The 21875-nt window shown below is 40.8% G+C and overlaps 1 protein-coding gene across 1 annotated transcript in view; it reads left to right on the top strand.

Annotated features, from left to right (window-relative positions):
- Positions 1–21875, top strand: part of syne2b (spectrin repeat containing, nuclear envelope 2b) — a 158742-nt gene that overhangs the window by 40057 nt on the left and 96810 nt on the right. Inside the window, exons 3-7 of the mRNA XM_028565176.1 lie at positions 15085–15146; positions 18568–18663; positions 18760–18837; positions 19442–19534; positions 21007–21209. Coding sequence (XP_028420977.1) covers positions 15085–15146; positions 18568–18663; positions 18760–18837; positions 19442–19534; positions 21007–21209 — 532 coding nt within the window. The remainder of the gene's footprint in view (positions 1–15084; positions 15147–18567; positions 18664–18759; positions 18838–19441; positions 19535–21006; positions 21210–21875) is intronic.

Here is a 21875-nt window from a genome sequence, read left to right as displayed (position 1 = left end):
GCCCTCAATTTGTACTGAGACAATAGAGCTAGGTCCAATTAAACCCTCTGGCAGGTTAGCCTGGTTTTCTGGTAGCGTGTCACACTTTGTGGAACGTATCTTCTCCGGAGCGTCGGGCCGTTCCTCTACTGAGCCCCTGGAAACTTGTCTAATCTGAGTAAGTAGGCTGATAATTTCTCACCATCTTGCTGGAATGTATTACGAAACCGTACCATGAGATCAGCTGCACTGTCTGTGGTTCCAAAAGTTGTTTCAAGGGCTTTAAGGTAGTCATTGGCTGTGGCCTGGGGATTAGTGACTCTCAAACCTCTGACAATATCTGCTGCTGGTCCTTTAAGACTCTCAGCTACTCTCTGTCTCTTGACAACATCAGAACACTGCCACTCGTCTAACATGTGGGTGGTCTGTTCCGCCCAAGCATCATAATCCTCTTCTCCATGTGGAGTGGGTCTCATACCTGAGAACATGCGTAGCTTGCGATAGCCCGGTCCATCTGCAGGCGTGGCTTGACATTTTTCAACTAGTGAGGAGATGGCATTCACCAGCTTTGTGTTAAGGTCTGGAGCGGTGGGTGGAGCAGAAGCAGAGGTTAGTAAGCCTGTGACGTCAGCTAGCATCTTCCCTTTATTTGCTAAGAATGACAGCAACTTGGACTGGAAGTCTCCTTCATCAGCTACATGAACACTCTGGCTCTCAGTAACAGTCACTATCCAAGGTCCATGGTCTCATCTCCAGCTAGTAACTGTTCAGGTATGTCAGTATTAGGCATATCATTAATAGTTTGTAACTTTAATCTGATTACTGGTTTGGAAATAGTAACGCGTTAGATTACTCGTTACTGAAAAAAGTGCTCAGATTAGAGTAACGCGTTACTAGTAATACGTTACGTGGCATCACTGGTCAACATCCATGATAATCATACAAAAGTTAGAAATGACTTGTTTCTTACCTGTATATCTTAATGGTTTTAGTATTGGCTATGGTATCCCTTAATCTTTATCATGTATAATTATGTATATCCTGATGTGTCTTCCTCCTGCAAAGTGCATAATTGGACAGAACCAACTCAAGATTCATATGGGTGTTTGTAACTTAATCATTGCTATTCAAAATGAAACGTTTTTTACAGAACACGGAGTAAGGTAAAACAGCAGATTGCACTGAGAATCATTATTTAACAAATCTTAATGCCATCCTTATACTACATGTGATGCAATGCACTGTTTCATGAATCTTTATAAGAATGATTTTAGCAGGAGTTAAACAGCAGGTGAAAATAGAAACCTATCACAATACTAATAGTTGAAACAGAAAATCTAATTTATCAACAGCAGTTGTTGACACAGCCTCCACACACTCCTCCTCAACATCACATCTTGGTAATTCAGCATCGCTCATTTTCCAAGTCCTGCTTACACATTGCACACTTCTATTTAAACACACTTATGTGCAGGGGTTAGGTTAGGTAAAATATCCAAATGTTCACCGCATTGACATTTGATTTTGACCCCTTTCCCAGCGTATGTAGCATAAATAAGCCAGGAGGCTGCAGGAGCACTAGCTTGTTGCAGGTCTTGTTTCAGCAGGCCTGAATCCTCTGTGAGTCAGATTCAAAAGAGGCGGAGCCCAGCTGATCTCACCTGCTTCCCTGCAGGCTACAAATGTAGTTAGCTGGTTAGACGGGAATTACTCTCAGAATAATTTCATGTGTTTTTCCTTCACATCTCTTCTCCTGGAATCATGGATCTGCAGTGTTTAGATGCAGTGTGGTAAAGCTTACTTTACTAGATAGAGAAGTTTGCTTCATATTGATATGCCCCAGAGTTTGCTGACCTGCAAACATTCCCTGCTGACTCAGCATGAGTGATCCCATCATGGGTGAGTTTTTTTATTTGTCTCTATGGTAGTGACTTATTGGTATACAACAAAACTAAATTTGTAGAACTAGTGTAAAGGCACAATACTATAATGGATACAATAATCACCATATATTAAACTGTTTACCTTAGGTGGAGCGCTGCAGTATAACAGTAGATCTACAGCGAAAAAAAAAAACTAAGTGGTGAAAGTCTCAACATTTTTTTTTCAAATATAAGATATCAACCTAGAATGGAAAGCTTTTAGCTCATCATACGCTTGTATACCTGAATCAGGTTTGGACCTGATTGGAAGAAAATATTTGTCCTACTAATGCCTACCAAACACTAGAAGACTTTGAACAGACTTTGAAAAGACTACAGTCTGACACCATCTCACATCTAAAGACAATCATCTTACATCTAACCTTAAAGACTGTCATAACATGGAAAGAGTGGGGATCTTGCAGGGTCACACATTGCAAGACTACAACTAGATTAGTTTTAAAAAATTACCAAGCTTGCTACATGCAACATGGCTGCTCTGTGCAACAGTTGTGTAGTAACAAAGTTAAAAGCCCTTCTGTCTCATTTGTGTCTCACTAAATCAGCCGTACAAACAGTCCTGTCCACACAGTCCTGTCCATCTTCTATCTGTGGACATGTTGTTACAAACAACGGTTTGTATGCACAAAAAACTGCGTAATGCATTGTTATAAACTGTTATTGCTAACAATGGCTAACTCGGGTGTGACATCATTCCTAGCTTCGGCTTCAGAGTTCCGTGGTAAATGGAACGCACTATTAAAACTTACGATAATATCAAACACTTTTGATTTTGTCGGAACACTACTGACTCGGACTGCGTTTTATGACCACCTTACACCAAACGATTGAGACGATGGGAGCGTGCCCAAAATCCAGCAAGACTCTTATGATTTCATTCTGATATTGGAAAATAGTCTGCGACAGTGGAATTGCTTGAAAAGTCATTAGTGTGTAAAAGTTAATGTAAACAAAAATTACACCACACCACACTATGTTACACTATACACAAAGGCTGAAAGCCATCAGGCAGAGTTGTTTACCGCCCACTTTTTCAATGACCATGGTCCTGATATTCCGAAGTTCCAGTCTCGCTTGACATTTCTGAAAGTCTTCTTAAACCAAGCAAACCACCAATGAGACAAACTGTGTGTAGGTGGATGTAGTGCAAAAAGATACATTTGATGAACAGAAAGCAACGTCACAGGCTAGACTCTGTAAGTCTTTGACGTCTTTGAACTAATGATACAATGAACATTGTGATTGTCGCCGAGTCCCTTTCCCTGCTTTTTCAATTGGTTTTAGTCACCTGTTTCAAATAAATTTCATTTTCCTCTTAAGTATTGTTTTTTAATTAGTATGTAGTACGTTTGATTGATAGATTTGTATTTTTTTGCACTGTTCTGTCTGCTACTCACACAGGTTTGTACCAGTTAAACTGTGGATTGTGTTGTATTCTGCCATGAATTTAGGATTAAATTGTTTCTTAAAAATGAAATAAATAACAGAATTCCATAATCTAAATATTTTATTTATATTAAGTGTAACATGTACGGTTAGTATGTACCATAAATTATAATTTTACATCCAGAACATGACATTTCATCTCTGTTGAGATGGGAATTGCTCCTTCTATAAATTGCCATTATTTGTGTTTCTGATGAATTCTGTTATTGAAATAGCATTGATTAATTTCAGGAGCTTATGCAGCTGCTAAAATGGTAGCACGGTGGAAGTGACTTGAAAGCGCTGCGGTTACAATGACCAAAAAGGTTTGTTTAAAATAATTCTACTGGCTAACTTTCAAGTGTGTCACAGCTCTCCGGTTTCTTCATCCTATTGACTTGCCAGCCAGGAACTTTAGGAAACTTCAGGTTGCTCATTATTTTTTGTGTGTTTGCAGATTAGTGATCAGCAGTGCTTCTCTCCAGATGTTAAATAACTCACAGGGTCATGTTACCAAAGATAACCGACCCCCTTCCCTTTCACCCTTATCTTTGTCCGATGATACCAGATTAATTATATTAAGATGTCTGAGTCATCATGGGGACTCCCTATGATTAAGATTAGACTGCAAGTGAACTGAAGCCAGTTGGCCTGCTGTTAAACATATTAAATCAGAAATAGTCTGTAAACTGTCTGTTAATACATCTCATAGGACCAGACAGAGGGAAGGAGAGCTAGAGAATGGACCACCAGCCTTTAGCTTTTAGCAAACAAAGTGAACTGAGAAACTGGTCGATGAAAGTTCAACAGGACATTAGTTAATATTATATATTAGTCTTCAAGATCTAAATGATTAGGCAATTTAGAAATGATTAGTGGTAGGAAGAATTGGAATATATTCTTGTTGATGGTAAAACCTTTTTATAGCTCATACCTCGTAACTGGTGATGGTTTTTACTTGACGTTTTACAACTATTTTTATACTGAGCCACAGTTGCAACAGGTTAATTTAAAGCCACTAAATGTAATTAAAATTGCAAGAGGAATCTCGATGAGTATGGATCGTTTTTTGGAGCTACTGTATGCGGTTTTAAATCTGAAAAGCTCTGACTGAGATTTTTATTTAGTCAGTAAATTGATTTCATGAGGACAATGGAGAATGAGGACTGGATTATCTGTGAGACCCTTCATACTGTCAGTGACTTGAATGACTTCATTGAGCTGTACAATGGTGAGTGGTGGACAGTTAACTCACCAAATCTGTTTTTACATCCAGTGGTATTTACATTATCTGAATGCTGTAACCTTTCTGTAGCCTGCTTCAGATAATTGTTAAAGATAACTGTATTGTTTTTATGTATGCATATACTGTATAACAGTTGCCCTTAAAGCTATAGTGCATAGTTTCTGTCGCCTCCATGAGGAATTCTAAGTAATGACAACAAAACTGTTGGCGCGTCCATGTGATACAAGCTTTCCGTGATCATGCACCGCCTCCACTCCTCCTCCACGCAGTTGCTAGTAGCCAAGGAGGACACGGAGGATCAAAACATGCCTCCCTTCCTCGCGTCTTAGTCCCTCCCACGAGGAGGCCCAGGAGAGACGGAGGAAATCATCGGAGGAAAGAGGTAACGAGCAAATGTGTTTTTTAGAGAGATGAAACGTCCTTTCCTCTGAAGCGTCACATGAATACGTCAGCTGTTTGGGTGGAGTTAGCAACTCCTTCAGTGCATGGCTTCCGGGAAGGCTGCTCTCGTGTATCCTCGACTATAGCTCCTTGATGATCCCTCTTCGATGCTCGGTACTCAGGGACGAAATTAGAGCTTTGAGACGTCCTTCACCGAGGACGGACAGAACAACATCCGGTTCAGCAGAGGAGTCGAGGAGCTATCAAATAAGGGGAATGAGATTCAGCCACTGAGAAATACAAAGAGAGTTGTGTGGAGGTGATAGTCTTAATTAGCTTTGTAGCAACTCATTATGCAATGGCTTGAATATGACGGACATTCATTAATATCAAAAAGTTACGCGCTAAAGCTTTAAGGGTAAAAACCAAATTCAATCTTAAATGAAAAAGATTGAAACTACCTCACTGATTATGCATGCTCTTTATCAGTAACACCCTCTTTACATTTGTACAAATGTACAAACAGTACAGAGTATATTTCAGAATGCATTCAACATGGAAGAAGAACCCACTTTGCATGTTTTGATAAACACATTTTAAATATGTAAATGTATAGGGCTGTGTGTTGTTTAAAAAATAACGTTACGGTCCATGTGGAGTGCCTTCTCCAGGTAGGAAATGAGTCCTTACCCCAAGTGAAGGAGTTTAAGTACCTTGGTGTCTTGTTTGCGAGTGAGGGGACAATGGAGAGGGAGATTGGTTGGAGAATCGGCGCAGTGGGTGTGGTATTACATTCAATTTATCGCACCGTTGTGACAAAAAGAGAGCTGAGCCAGAAGGCAAAGCTCTCAATCTACCGGTCAGTTTTCGTTCTTACCCTCACCTATGGTCATGAAGGCTGGGTAATGACTGAAAGAACGAGATCCAGGGTGCAAGCGGCCAAAATGGGTTTCCTCAGGAGGGTGGCTGGCGTCTCCCTTAGAGAAGCTCAGTCATCTGTGAGGAGCTCGGAGTAGAGCCGCTGCTCCTTCGCGTCGAAAGGAGCCAGTTGAGGTGGTTCGGGCATCTGGTAAGGATGCCCCCTGGGCGCCTCCCTAGGGAGGTGTTTCAGGCACGTCCAGCTGGGAGGAGGCCTCAGGGAAGACCCAGGACTAGGGGGAGGGATTATATCTCCAACCTGGCCTGGGAACGCCTCGGGATCCCCCAGTCAGAGCTGGTTAATGTGGCTCGGGAAAGGGAAGTTTGGGATCCCCTGCTGGAGCTGCTACCCCCGCGACCCGATACCGGATAAGCGGACGAAGATGGATGGATGGTTACGGGAGAAGCACGTGACCAGCACCCGCTATGGTTGCAAGAGACTGAGCTCCGGCACTCACCTCCGTATTTCACTAAATAACCAGGTCTATTACGTTTTCTTTGACGCCAAATCGTTTTGTCTGTTATCATGGTGACTCGGTGAAACGCCCGCAAGCACGAAAACCCAGGTCTCGTTGTCGTCTAACTATCTACTCGTTAAGAGAAATTGCTAGCATGTCGGTGGCTAATGGTGTGGTGGCTAACGGAGTAACTGATGTGAACACGTTCTCTAATATGGAGGAATTAATCAACCGGGTCTTGGAGAAGCAGCTAAGTGTGCTTGAATCAGTGATCTACAGCGCAGTGAAGGGTGTGCTGGCTGAAATGAATGCCTCGCAGCAACACATCACAGAATCATGGTATGTGAACCGGACAAATCTGACTTCGTCACATTTACGATCCAGCGGCTTCGGATGCCTGAAGGGATAGAACACGAGCTGCATGCTGAACACAACTTGGACGTGTTCATCTGCCGCGCTGCCCTGGGAGTGACCCACGGAGGGATAGAGTTCGCCTTCGCTGCAGTCAGGGAGCCGGGTGTTTTCTGGCTGGAATTAGAAGAGCAGGAGGACGCGCTGTATGTGGACATATGCACGGATTACCCGGAAGGGAACCGGAGGGCGGCGGCGGGACTTTGAGTTCGATGCCGGTGCCGCGACCCGGAGGACTCAGCACCTGTGGACTAACGGTATTTGGACCACTGTACCGAGTTTGACTGGAGGACGCTGTGTGTAAGTTTTGGAATCAACCGATGAATGCTGGCTACTCAGTCTACAATCTATACTTTGAGAGGACACTTAAACGGGCTGAAAAAAAAGGGAACATGATGAATCCTGAGGGTGCGCTATGTAAGTTTCGTAACTAAGCTTTAAAGGGACACTTAACCAGACTGAAAATACATGATACATACTGGCTGGTAATCCTAAGGATACTGTATGTAAGTTTCGGAGCCGAGCTTTTAAGGGATACTTAACCAGACTGAAAATACATGATAAATGCTGGCTGGTCAGTTTACAGTCTGTTTGTTAACATTTAAGCTAGACTGAAAGAACATGAGGGATACAGTCTGTTCAGCTCATAGTCTGCTTATTGTTTCAACTAGATTGGTCTGTTTTTCACATAGCTTAGTCCAGAAATCTTTCGAAGGTGTTTATAATATTGTTCATGTTTAACATAAGAATTCACTAGACCTGGGTACTTGAAACACGTATGCGTGTAAATTTTGAATAGCTGAGCTTTCAATCCTTTCAGTTAACATCAGGGGGCTAAACGGGCCGATCAAACAAGCAAAATTCCTGGAAAAACATAGACATGGCGCTTATACAGGAGTCACATTTACATAAAAGAGATATAAATCATCTACAAAATAAATACTTTAAGGTTGCTGCCCCATCTAGGGACGACACCAAAACCAAGGGCTCCATTGTGTTGCTGTCGTGGAAATGCGCACTCACCGTAGACAAAAGCAGTAAAGACTTATCAGGCAGGATATCTTATATATGTACCACGATAAGGAGTAGGAAAATAGCCTTTGTTTCGGTATATGCACCGTCTACATATGATGAAAGTTTTTTCCCACGCCTAACCAATGAATTGCTCTCTCTCAACGAATGTTAACTAATCATAGGGGGAGACATGAATGCAGTACTAGATTTAAATCAGGATAGATCAGGGGTCAATCACATGAAAGCCCCAAAATGCATATTGGACATATGTCCAATATGCATTTTGTTTAAAGCAGTTGTGGAATCCCACCATTTTACAGATATACGGAAGATGCACAATCCTACTAGCAAGGATTACACCTTCTTTTCCACACGCCACCTCACCCACTCCCGCATTGATTATATGTTGTGCTCCAGTGAGCTTAAGACAATGTTCCACACGATAGCAACAGAACCAGTTATTCTATCTGATCACAATGCGCTGATAACCACATTCCGTTGTGATATGTTAGGAGAAAGATCTAGGAGATGGCAATATAATAATTCCCTTCTCCAGAACACAACTTTTGATACAGAATTTAGAACCAAACTGGCTGCATATACATTGCAAGCAACTAAAAGATTTATTAGAGATTTTACATCCTCCTTCGCGGTCAATTTGAAGAGGAATAGAGAGCTGTAAATCGTTAGAGCAATCTCTTAACTTGTTTTTCTAAGTCTACACAAACTCTTCTAGTCACAAGTCTAACAGAGCTGAATGATCTGCTAAGAAGGAGAGCTGATTTCATAATGCACAGAGTGAAGCAAAATTACAATTTTAACGGCTGTAAACCAAGCAAATTGTTTGCTCTGAAATTAAAACAAAGCGAATCCAGAGCTACTATCAACAGCATCCTCACAGACCGAGGTATCTCAACAAATCCTAAGGATATCAACGCCACTTTTCAATCCTTTTACTCAAAGTTGTATGAGTCCTCCTGCAACCCAGATCCGGCACAGTGCCAGAAGTTCCTAAAAGAACTAAACTTGCCTCTTCTCGACCCAGGGTCAACCAATAACCTTAGAGGAACCAGCATTAAAAACAGTTAAAAAAGGGAAAACACCAGGTTTGGATGGAATTCCATCAGAACTTCTTCTACAGTATTTTGACATATTAGGACCTACCATTTTACAAACTTTAACTTCTGCCATAGAGTACTTTCCACCAACCAACACCGCACTGATTTCCGTTATGCCAAAGAAGGGTAAAGATCCTATGGATTGCTCAAATTACAGGCTCATTAGCCTCATCAGGACTGATATTAAGCTTTATTCCAAAGTCCTGGCTCTCCGCTTAGAACGCTTTATCAAGAAGTTAGTCCACCCCGACCAATCAGGTTTTATACCCAAGCGTCATGCTGCAGACAATATACGTAGACTATTTCATTTAATAGAAGAAGCCAAAAACCTTCCAACAACGGCAGCAGTTTAATCAGTGGACGCGGAAAAGGCTTTTGACCACCCCATGCTATTTGCAATCTCTCTTGAACCGTTAGCCCAAGCCATAAGGCAAAATAAAATCTGTAATATGCAGACTAAATCCAGTAGCAGCTCAATATCATTATTTGCAGATGATATTTTGTTGTACATTGCTGACCTTGAGGACTCTCTTCCAAAAATTCTTACGATTTTCCACGAATTTGGCTCGATCTCCGGCTATAAAATTAAATGGAATAAATCTAATCTTTTATTGAACAACAGGCATGTGGCATCAAACATTAGTGTTACTATACCAACTCAAAGCAAAATATACATATTAAAAATACATATTTGGGCATCACCATAAACGCATCCCTACAGCGAGTTGTCCAGGACAACTATGAAACTATAAGTAGTGTTCAAAGGGATCTGGTCAATTGGTCTGTGCTGCCGGCATCACTATCCTCCAGGATTGCTGTTGTTAAAATGAACGAGTGTCACGAGAGTAAGTAGCGAGGCTTGGACCCAATTGCAGTTCAGTTCCGAAAACAGAGTTTATTAACTGGAAGCCAGGAAGCCAGGAATGAGCAGGCACACACAGTACATCACTCCAGAAAACACAAAAAACTCAGCGCAAACACATGTCACCACTGAACATAAACACATGACGCACACAGACAGGACGAAATGATCCCACAAGACACAAAGGAAACACAGAGACTAAATACACAGGGCAATGAGTAAACGAGAGACAGCTGACACAAGGAGAGGGAAACAGGTGAAACACATTGGGGAATCACAAGGTTGGGAAAACTGAAAACAGGAAGTATACTACACAAGACAAGGGAGACAAGACGGACTTCAAAATAAAACAGGAAATGGGAAAACCAACAGAAACATAAAACCAACTAAAACAAAGAAACTTGACACAAGGACTGGTGAACAGGTGAAAGACAGACAATAACAAAGGCGGGAAAACCAAAAGACAGGAAGCAACAAAACAAGAAACACTAAGGGGAACAGAAAAACACCTAAATAAAACAGGTCCAAACACACAAAAAACACCACAAGTGCGGGGCAGGCGTGACAACGAGGGCTTTGACTTTTGCCCAAAAATCATATTCAAAGTTCAAAGTCAGACCCTGGATTAAACACAAACTGTATGGTTCTGACAGGAAGTTCGGAGCTTTCACCGTAGTGGTCTGATGTTTATACTTGTGTGCTGGTGTGTGCGTCGAGCCGGCGTGTATGTATGTGGGCAGTGTTGCCAACTTTGCGACTTTTCAGACCCTGTTAGCAACTTTTTTTTTTACAAAAGCGACTAGAGACAAATCTGGCGACTTTCTGTAGAAAAGACAGCGACTTTCTGTAAAAAAAAATCGCCAGTATTGTCCAGCGGTCTTTCTCTCCTGTGGCCCCAAAACCGTCACCTCTCTCTTCTGTTCTGTGACTGAGGAGCAGCCCCGCCCTCCTCTCTGTGCTTTCTCCTCATGTGCAGCAGCACTGCGATCAGGCAGGTAGAAAGGGGAGAAGGGACAGGGTGCGGGGCCGGTGTAGGTAGGAGAAACAGCCTTCATTGAGAATTAAGGGGGAATGCAACGCTACCAAGCCACGGCCGAGAGACGTGCGTCGGCGCGACGTGTAGTTACATTTTGAAATGCGTGAAAAAGCCTCGGAATCTGAATTGAAAACAACGTTTACAAGCAAACGCATTTACAAAAAATAATGCCCATAACAGATTTGAATATTAAGGGCTGCCTAATATTCGTTCGAATATCATTATTTTTTAAAATATTCAAATGATATTGGAATATCGAAGTTCGGAGTCAAAGCCCTAAAATGAACATAGTTCCTTGTGTGAATTTCTTAAGTACAATGATCCCCTTACCCCCACGATACATTTCTGGAAGAAACTTGATACCTTAATTCGGCAATATATTTGGAATAATAAACAACCTAGGCTAAAATACTCTACCCTGCAACGTACCTCAAACACGGGAGGCTTGGCCCTCCCCTTAAAGTGTACTACAGAGCCTTTCCGCTATGGCCCCTCAGAGTGTGGATGGACCCCTCATCTACAGTCCCATGGAGAGAAATAGAGCAAAACCTCACTGGAAGTCTAAAACTGCAAGACCTTGCCTTTACAGGTGTGTTCCCAAAAAAGTGTATGCTAACCTATGGCCCTATTATCACCAACACATTGACTAACTTTAAACAGGTGGAGGAGCAACTATGCTACACCAATAAGTGGCATTTGAATACCCCAATATGGCACAATGCACACTTACTGTCTGGTAACAAACCTTTTGCTTGTAAGCAGTGGAGTGACAGAGGTATTTATACTTTAGACCAGCCATTCAATGAGAAAGGTATGTTGAGTTTTGAAGACCTAAGAGCTAGTTTTGAGGTCCCCAGGACATCCTTCTTCTTGTATCTGCACTTAAGAAACAGTCTTGAAATCTACTTTAAGTTTAAGGACCCTATTTTAACGATCTGAAACGCAAGTATCAAATGTGAAACGCAAGTAGCTTTGTGGGCGGCTCTTGGGCGCTGTTGCTATTATACCAGCGGGATAAATGACTCGTGCGCCCGACGCAAATCTAAAATGGGTTGGTCTGAAGTAGCTAGATGTGGTTTGGGCATGACGTGCAATAAACCAATCAGAGCGTCATCTCACATTCCCTTTAAGAGCAAGCGCGCTTGTTCCATGGCGGATTGCTATTATGACGGCGGATTTGCCTGGCGCACGCCAGCGGGAGCTGCCCGTCTTGACCTGGTGGCGATGTTGCTGTGTCCTCTTGGGTGCATCTCCCCAAGTCTGGAGAGGATTGCTGCAGCCATGGAGCGTGGGCCTCCAAATGCACCACCTGCTCCTTTTGTGCCCCTTCCTCCTCCCCCCACTCCATCTCCGTCCACCCACTCCACCAGGAGCGCATTGCCACTCCCGGACCAGATCCCGCTGGAGGGTCCAATCCCACCGTAGTTCAACATCTCGTCTCCTTAAGTCTTTTAATATTTCCTCATTTATGTCATCAACACATCCATTATTCATGGAAATGTTGTGTAAAACACAACAAACCACAAAGAATGCTGCAACGTTTTGAGGAGTGTACTGTAAAGTGCCTCCTGACCTATCCAAACACCTGAAGTGCATTTTCAGTAATATTTTTCCTTGTAATTATGTATGGTTTGCAAAAATGGGAACTGCTGCATCCGTGTAGATGAGAGAAGCAAAGTTTATGCGCGTTGTGCGCACGCTACATTATGGCCAAACATGCGCCCCTAAAATAGCATCTGAATAACACGCAACTGACTTTAGACTAGCGCCACTGACTTTAGACTAGGTTTTTCCTGGTCAGTGACGGAATATTGTTTTCTGAAACTGCAAAATAGCACTAGGGAACATATGCGCCTGAACACATCTCCTCTTTTCGCTGAACCGCCCCCAGGAGCGCAAATACATTCCCTAATTTACCGACGTAAGTCTGTGGAGGGAAAAGTCCGCTTTGCGTCAGGTGCAAAATAGGAATGATACATGCGTCATTGTACAAAGGCAATTGCGCTGAGTGCAAGATAGGGCCCTAAATCTGCTTTAAAATGTATTCCAGATGTATAGATGTAGGTCTATAAGTATAAGTATTGTAAACTGACATCCTATTTAAAATAATTTTAAAACCCTTTCTTTCAATTCTTTGTTATGTGTTTAATCTGAAGATTACTTGCTTGCAGCTCCTGTGCGTGCTGAATCATTTTCTGTGGCTTTTATTATTGCACTGATGCTCTCTGCTTGTTTAGGTAACACACATACCTCTGTTTGATTACCATGCCCAAAGGTTTTCCAAACGGATTAGCCAACCCTGTTAGCTACAGTAATAACCTGCCTTTAAAGTGCCCATATTATGAAAAAAACACTTTTTCTGGGATTTGGGGTGTTCTTTTGTGTCTCTGGTGCTTCCACACACATACAAACTTTGGAAAAAATCCATCCTTGCTGTTTTGAGTTCGATACGGTTTCTGAATGTGTCCTGCCTTCAGTCTCCTAGTGACGTCACAGTCCGAAATGAGCTGGCTAACCACAACCGTTAGCTCGTAGCATTAGCGTTAGCAGTCTAATGCTAACGCTAGCATGCTACTTCGTTCTCAATAGCAAAGCACTGCTACAACACACACAAGTTCACCATAATCTACAAAAGAACTACTTACATGTGCGCCCTCATTTAGAAGTCTCCCAGCTAATCCTGCCTTGTAACTGACCAAAGTTGGAGAAACAGGCTTTCTTTTACTGTCTCTAGAGTTAGCTAGCTGACATGCTCTACATCTGAGCTACTGAGCATGTGCGAGTGCAATCAAAGATAGTACAGAAGAAGAAGATGAAAAGATACTCTGTAGCTGAAACAGAAACCAGGTGAAAAGAGGATCTGCAGCAGTGAGAGAGAGCAGTGCAGTACAACAAAAAATATGGTGTTTTTTGAAAATTAAACCATGTAAACCTATTCTGGTACAACCTTAAAATACAGTTATGAACCTGAAAATGAGCATAATATGGCCGCTTTAAAAGGCAAAGTTATTATAGTCTTAAACACCTGGTTAATTTTCCAATAGGTGTGCACTTACTGCCTACTGTTGAAATGAATTGCACAATGAAAAAGTTAGGGTGATGTAATTTTTACTGAACAAATGTGAACTATTTTCAGGCCATCAGCTTACTCAAGTAAAGAAACATTCGTTGATGCTGTGTGCTTTGATTTGTGCTTCCATTCGGTCTTCCATAACTATCCTGGAAACTCAGTTTGTCTCGTCTCTGTCTGTTTCACCCTCCAGAGGAGCCATGTTTTACCACTACATAGACCCATGAATGCACGTGTGTTTCTGGTTGACAGTGTCTCAAACCTTTAAATGAGAAATAAGGAAGTTTGACCACATATTTGAAAATGACAGGGTTTGAGGTCTGGTTTGGGGGTATTTTATCCGAATACAGCATAGAAAATCTGCTTAGAAATATAGGAAATATTGGATAGGCTAGAACAACACATTGTAATTCTGCTAAATAAAACATCACATTTATTATTAATTTCACTGGTTTTATTTTTAAACAAATTGTATATCCGAATATTGTCTATATCAAGGACAATCTACCGGATGTCCCTCATTTCGGCCGGATGTCAGTCACCTTCCACTTTCTTTGTTGGTATTCTAATCTCCGGTTGATTTATGAGGACTATGGTTAACTGCTCCTCAGATCTCTGCAGGATAAATCCAGACAGCTAGCTTCTTTTGAACAAGCACATGTTCTACCAAAACAAGTTCCTTCCCGAGACTTTTTCTTTATCTTGTCTGGCGCTAAGTGCCGAATGTTGTGTGGACTAGCCAGAACTTCCTCCACAGCACATTTTCTATAAGCTCAGTCTGTCACTTTGAAAAACAAACAATGCAGTGCTGGTTCCATGGTATTAGAATTTTGGATAGTCATCATGGAAACATTAGTTGGTAATGTGACAAGGGCTGGTAAAATTGGCAGAACAGGCAGCCAAGTAACAGTACTCTGATCCAATGGAAATCACAATTGTCAGCTTGACAGCACTCTAGCCCAATGGATTAGGGGAGGCAATTAATCATATTTCAGGGGGAGCCGGTACCCCCCTTAAAGCCCCCCCCAGAAGTTCATGTTTCACGTAAAAGTACATGGAATATTAGAAAATCCTTTTTTTTACCGTGGTATCGAAATCGGCAACAAGAATTGTGTTATTTTACTGGTATTAGCACCGACTACTGAATTTTTGTTATTGTGACACCCCTAGTCATGATATAGATACATAATTCTTGACATTGTGTGTTTCTTCTTCTTTAACAGTGGAACAAGAACAGATCCAGAAGAAGACCTTCACCAACTGGGTCAATGCTCAGCTGGCAAAGGTGAGCATTAAAAGCATTAAAGGGGTGACAGAATGGTTATATACGGTATTTCACGCTGTTCCTTAAGGTCTCCTAATAGGGTATGTAACATTGGTTGGGATGAAAATGTCTCTTTTGCAGTTTTATTGGCCCCTAATGCTACCCTGTTAAATGGGACTGGACTGAAACGAGAGCTTTTCTGCCTTATATAGTCTGCTCATGAATATTTAGATGAGCTGCACGCTGATTGGTTGAGCTTAGCACGCACACACACAGACACACACACACATACACACACACACACGTTCTCCTCTATGAACAATGTATGAAATTTCTGAGATTTGCGCGAACGAGATTTAGAAGACTAACTGACCTCAGATCAGTTAGTGGCCTATGTAAATTTTGGGGCGTTACAAAGATAGAAGGTAGAGCCAAATGAGGAGGATTTGAGAAGTTGACGTCAACTTTTAGCTTTGTTCAGATTCGCCCATTTTCAGAGGCTGTTTCAAATTGTGAGATTTGCAGAGGAAAGAGGTGTGAATGGGATTTTGAGGTTCTATGTATGTCCTATTTCGTTTTTCAACAATGACAAGGTAAAATCGGTTTTGCATTCTATCACCCCTTTAAGAAAACATCTACGAAAGACCTGTAATGTGTTGAGGTATCAGTTTACATTATTATGGTGAGAATACAAATGTGCATCACTTCCTGCCTCAAAGCTTTATAGATTATTAACAACTTAACAGTGAGTCTACTGATAATTAACACACATTGTTGGCTACGTCACACAATAAATGGAGGCTTGAAACAAAACCAGAGAAACACAAACACACCAGTAAGCTTAAAATGTTGGTCATATATATTATCACCTTTTATATTAGCACTTATATTCAGTCATAGTATTGTAATTTATACACGGTAATTTCCACTCCTAAGCTGAGCTGATGCAGCTAAATCAAACCTTCTTATTATCAACATTAGAGGGATTTTCCCAGTTTTGTACAGGAAATCCAACATGCCTGAATTTGGATATTTGAGACCACTGTCTTTTTCTCACTCTCTTTCACTCTTGGGTCTTTTTCTCTGACTAGCTCCTAACATGAGTCAGCAGCAGCAGGTCAGCTATGAGTGTGACAGTGGAGGACAGTGGGATGGTGTGGGGGGAGGGAGGGGGGGGCTGGGGCTGTGAACATAAATATAGCATTGAGGAGCAAGGTTCACAGCACACAGACAGACAGCAACAGACGGCCACCACCCTCCCATCACCTCCACCACTACCCACCAGTCACACCCCCTTCATGCACCCAGCTCTGGGCGTGCTGAGGCACTCAGTGGGTGAATGCTGGAGATAATTGTTAATCCTTTGGCGGTTCACATAAGAGCTCACATTGGAACAGTACCTTGTGTCACATGTGAATCTTTCCATAATTATCTGTGTCCGCTTTGGAAGGTCCTAGGTCGCTGACATTCAGCAGGCAGTGTTATAGTAAGCACAGGTTATTCTGGGCTGCAGGAAACAATACAATACAACTTTATTGTCAGTTTACACTGAAATTGATTTTGCGTTCCCGAGCAAAAAGAAGAAAAAAAAAAGGAAAAAGAAAAATACACAGTTAGAAAACAATGACACATACAGTATAGTACAATGATGAAGACGTATCAACAGCCATGAAAAAGAAAGATGTTTCATTATACTCTCAGATCTAGATCTTAATTGATATCAAACTGGTTTTGGTTTAGCAACAGGATAGACTGATGTATAAAAGAGTTCTTAAGCCTCTTGTATCTAAACGAAGAGACTCTACAGGTCCTGTTAGGAGGCAAAAGTTGGTATTCATAATTTAAAACATGCATGGAATCAGAAACCTCATGATCAATTGTTCATGAGAAAGTTGTTTATTATTCTCTACTGAGTAAATTACTCTATTGTTCATGTCATTTATAGGCTACTAAGGGACTTTTAAGATGTTGTTTTCATATCTGTCTGTCCCTCCTATATGTCACTTGTGGAGGTTAATAAAGGTCATGATCTTCAAGGTTCCCATTAAAGATGATTTGCAGCTAAAAAGCTCTATTAATTAGGTAGGAGAAATAAGAGGTGTGTGCTGTTATGGATAATTTTATATGGAAAAATTTAGCTGTTACTCAACTGCTGAACATCCAAATATAAGAAGACTGAAACTGAAAATTAGATTATTGAATGTTTTTGTTAAACTAAACCAGCTAATAATAATGATAATACTATAACCTGAAGGATAGGCTGATACCTATAGTGATATTTGATTGCAATTTCTCAGCAAATAAGTATATGTATTTTAAACATTAAACACATGTAAAATGCTTTATAGCTGCACCTTGTCCTACTTTGTACTGCAACTGCTGCACAAACGATTTCTCTTACTTAATCTTATGTTATCTTTAACAAACATTTTTAGAAGATTGCTAAATTTGGTTATTAAAAAATGTGATCAGGATACTGTTTGTACTGCACAGGACATAAACATCCCACTGCTCTCTGATTATGTCATGGCTGCACCTTAAATACCTTTAACATATCTTTGGCATTTCTGTGCTGCAACTTGTTACCTATCGTTATATACAGTAGTATATGCTGACACAAATATATCCATGATCAGATAACATCAGATTTCCTCTGTCAGTGGGCCACATCAAGCAAATGACAACAATGCAAAAATTTGATAAATGGCCTATAGTTAAACATTAAGTTGATAACTATATTTACCAAATAAAATAAGAGGGCAAGGCCACATAGTGTTTGTTGTGAAAGACTATGGGGGTTTATTAATAAGTGCTGCCCTGATTGGTTCAGAAGTGGGGCAGAGTGATTTTATTATAGTGTTGCAGTCACATTTTGATAAATAGTGTGTGTGTGTGGCCAGCTTGACAACAATTTATTGTTGCATGACAAAGATCAAAATGCTGATTTATGAGCTTTCAGATCCAAATACTAAAACTACAATAATCATCATTATCTGGAGATTTACTATCTCCAAAATCTCAGCTTCTCAGAAACTTAACAGCTTTGTTGAGCTTGTCCACCACGTGCTTTAAAATGTAACTGATTTTAATAGGATGTCCCAAGTCATCTTTTAGCCCCAACCGCATAAACAGGGAAATTTCAGAGCTGCATGCCTCACAGATTTCTGTCCTAACAAATTTTCCAACAGATTGTTGTACAGAAAAATGTCTTTGTTCATCAATTTTGGTACATATTCTACTGAATGTGATGGGAAAGTTCATGTGAGGGAGTAAAATCACCAAGTTCTTGTAAAGCTTATTTTACAAAAACGTAAGCAAATGTAGAGGATGTACATGTCTACATCCTAACCTTCCATTAACAGAATAGATGTTGAAGCCTTGGCAAAGCTCTTTGATTGTTTTATATCTGCAAATGTAAACCTAAATGTGTGTGTTGTGACAGCGGAGGCCACCATGTATGGTCCTGGATCTGTTCAATGATTTCCGTGATGGCTCCAAACTGCTGGACCTGCTGGAGGTGATGAGCGGCCAGCGCCTCGTGAGTCCGCTCTCTCAGTTCACTTCACATGCTTTCCAACCAACAGCTGACCGTTGTATTGAACCAACTGACTGACTCTCTGGTTGGCTTTTGCAGAGTCGGGAGAGAGGCAGGGGAATGTTTCAGCACAGGAGCAACATTGAAAAGGCCCTTTCCTTTCTAAAGCAGAAATCGGTAAATGACACACTAAAGCTCTAACTACAGTAATCACCAGCCATAGTGAGAACTTTATTACTGGCATTGGAAAAACCACAGAGATGATGCATTTTGGCATCAGATTTGGTCATTTAACATGCCAGAAATTGTTATATTAAAGTGCCCATATTATGAAAAAAACACTTTTTCTGGGATTTGGGGTGTTCTTTTGTGTCTCTGGTGCTTCCACACACATACAACCTTTGAAAAAAATCCATCCATGCTGTTTTGAGTGAGATACGGTTTCTGAATGTGTCCTGCCTTCAGTCTCCTGGTGAGTTGTTCAAAATGTGACGTCACAGTCCGAAATGAGCTGGCTAACCACAACCGTTAGCTCGTAGCGTTAGCGTTAGCACCACAAAAATATGGTGTTTTTTGAAAATTAAACCATGTAAACCTATTCTGGTACAACCTTAAAATACAGTTATGAACCTGAAAATGAGCATAATATGGGCGCTTTAACAGGTAAAAATGTTTAACTACAAAATGTGATACCTGCTGCGTCATCTTCTGTTTTTTTTTCCTTCATAATGTATCAAGACGGACTTTGCAAGTTTGAAACATATCCTGTTTTCTCCCCCAGATCAAACTAGTCAACATACACATTCCTGACATTATTGATGGTAAACCGTCGATCATTCTTGGCCTTATATGGACAATCATTCTACAGTATCATGTGAGTTTAATGTTTACTTTTCTATTCGTGTTGTCTGTTGTTTCATATTTCCTTGTTGGTTTTAGACTTTGATCTTTCTGTTATCTAAACTGACCAAAATAAAATCTCAATGTACTGAATGAAAAGGATCAGGGTCTTCCTGCAAAAGAGAGGCTTCCTCTCAGTGACCCTTACCTGAATAAATAAAGGTAAAAAAAAAAAAATAAAACCCTGAGGGAATGGAGAACAGTTTTCTCTTTTTTTGTACTTCTATAAATTATATTTCTGTGTATACCATTATTAGGTTTAAGTAGATTTCCTGGGGGTGGATTTGTCCAATGATCAGATCAAAATATTAGAGCAACGGAACTAATTATGATACTGAAGCACATTTATTGAAGCATAACAACTAAAACAAATTGTGGGTAACACTTTACAATAAGGGTATATTAACTAGCATTAGTTAATGCATTAATAAGCATTAACTAACAGTTATTAACAGTTAAATTGTTTAATTAACATGTATTAACAGTGCTCATGTTAACTAAGGTATTAATTGATGCATTATTTACCATTAGTCAGTGTTGTGCCTGAACGCGTTCATTGAACGATAGTTCATGAACTAGTTCATATTTTGGGAGAACGTGAACTGAACTTACCGTATTACTGCCTGATGAACGTTACTGTGAACTCGTTCATTCTGGTGTCTGTGAACGGCACGCTCTCTCAGTTTAACTTCGTTCAATAGGGTGCCAGATTTCTATAGAGCCTTCCAGGCCAAAACCCGGCTTAAACACACCATAAACAGGCCTTAATATGTAGCGTAAAAACACCCATTCTGGCAACACCAGCCACCAGTGTCGCACCGCCACATGCGTCATCATAACAAAAAGCAGCATGGAGGCGACGAAGCAGCAAGGAGGCGTCGTGTGATCCTTTAAACGAGTTTTATGACGAGGTAAGTGAGGATGGGAAAAATCTTATATTTCTGTGCAAACTTTGCCCGCCGGCTTTCAAAAGGAAAATCCGCACTTCAGTCACATCCACAGCAAACCTGAAACGGCACATTAAACTGATTGGATATGAAGATGAAATCTGACGCATAGTTTCAGTGTTAAAACTGATAAAATAATTGCTGTCTGTGGTTCTATATGGGCTGTGGCAATAATTTTGAAAAATAATAGCTCGCGGCAACATTTGGAAAAAAAGAACTATTAACTAGGGACTGTGAAATGTCCCTTAATACTTTTCTCGTTGAACTTTATGAATTCCCTTTCGGAACACAAAATAGGAGTTTCTTTGCGAAATGTTATGTGCAAAATAATTGTTTTTCTTGATTTCTTTGTTTTAGTGATCATTTGGAGACAAAATCAAAATTGCAATCAAAATTTGATTAATTACAAATCAACTTACATATATTAATTACAGTCCTGGTTTCCAAATATAAAGGCCTAAGATGTTAAACAGAAACTGTGTGTTGGTGGTTTTCTTAGATTGAGGAGTTGGCCAGCAGCCTCTCGTTCAGTTCCCGCCAGTCCTCCATGGAGTCCTTGGCCAGTCTGGATTCGCGCTCCACCCTGTCGAGCCGCTCGGCCAGCAGCAGTCCTCTTCCTCCCAGAGGCTCACCACTACATAACCGTTTCAGGGTTTCTGCCAGGAAGGCCCTGCTGCTGTGGGTTCGGGAACAGTGCCACAAGTAAGCACCCGCTCAAATGAGTGCTATTAATGATTAATTTAAATGTGCTGTGTAGAGTTTATTTAGGGTCACATTGATATATCGACCCTGATATAGATAGATAGACCCTGATTAAAAATCAATTGCTGACATTAGGAGAAACTCCTAAGAGGTAAAAACAGGAGGGTATACATCAAAAGGGCAACACATCGGTGGTAGAAAGGTTTAAGGACGGGATCGAGAGCGGCTGTGACGAGGCGAGTATAGATGATAATAGATGTCACTCTTCTGTTGTGGGCCAAGTGTCGGATGTAAGGCGTGATGGATTCTCAAACAGGGTCGTCTCCAGGTCTGGGCTGAAGACCAAAACCTGATCAGGGCTTTGCTGTCTGGGCTGTAGGCATTCACATGCTGCCTGCCAAAATCTGTTCAAATACTTTCTTATATACGGGGCTTTAATAGCATTTTTTGTTACACATCTCATTCCATTATACAGTATATTTATAAATAAATGTTTGAAATATTATAAAATCCCTGTGCTTTCTTTTTTTGCCATTTATTCTTGTTTTTCTTCTGTAGTTTTGAAAATATCCTTTTCAGTGGCCATGGAGCTCTATAATAATTATATGAAAATGTTGATACATGCATACCTTATTTATCAGTATCTCGTTTTTACATAATTTGACA

The sequence above is a fragment of the Perca flavescens genome, chromosome 20, assembly GCF_004354835.1.
Source record: "Perca flavescens isolate YP-PL-M2 chromosome 20, PFLA_1.0, whole genome shotgun sequence".
Classification (NCBI taxonomy): Eukaryota; Metazoa; Chordata; class Actinopteri; order Perciformes; family Percidae; genus Perca; species Perca flavescens.
Note: the sequence above shows the minus strand (reverse complement) of the source record. Positions and strands in the feature narration are given on the sequence as shown.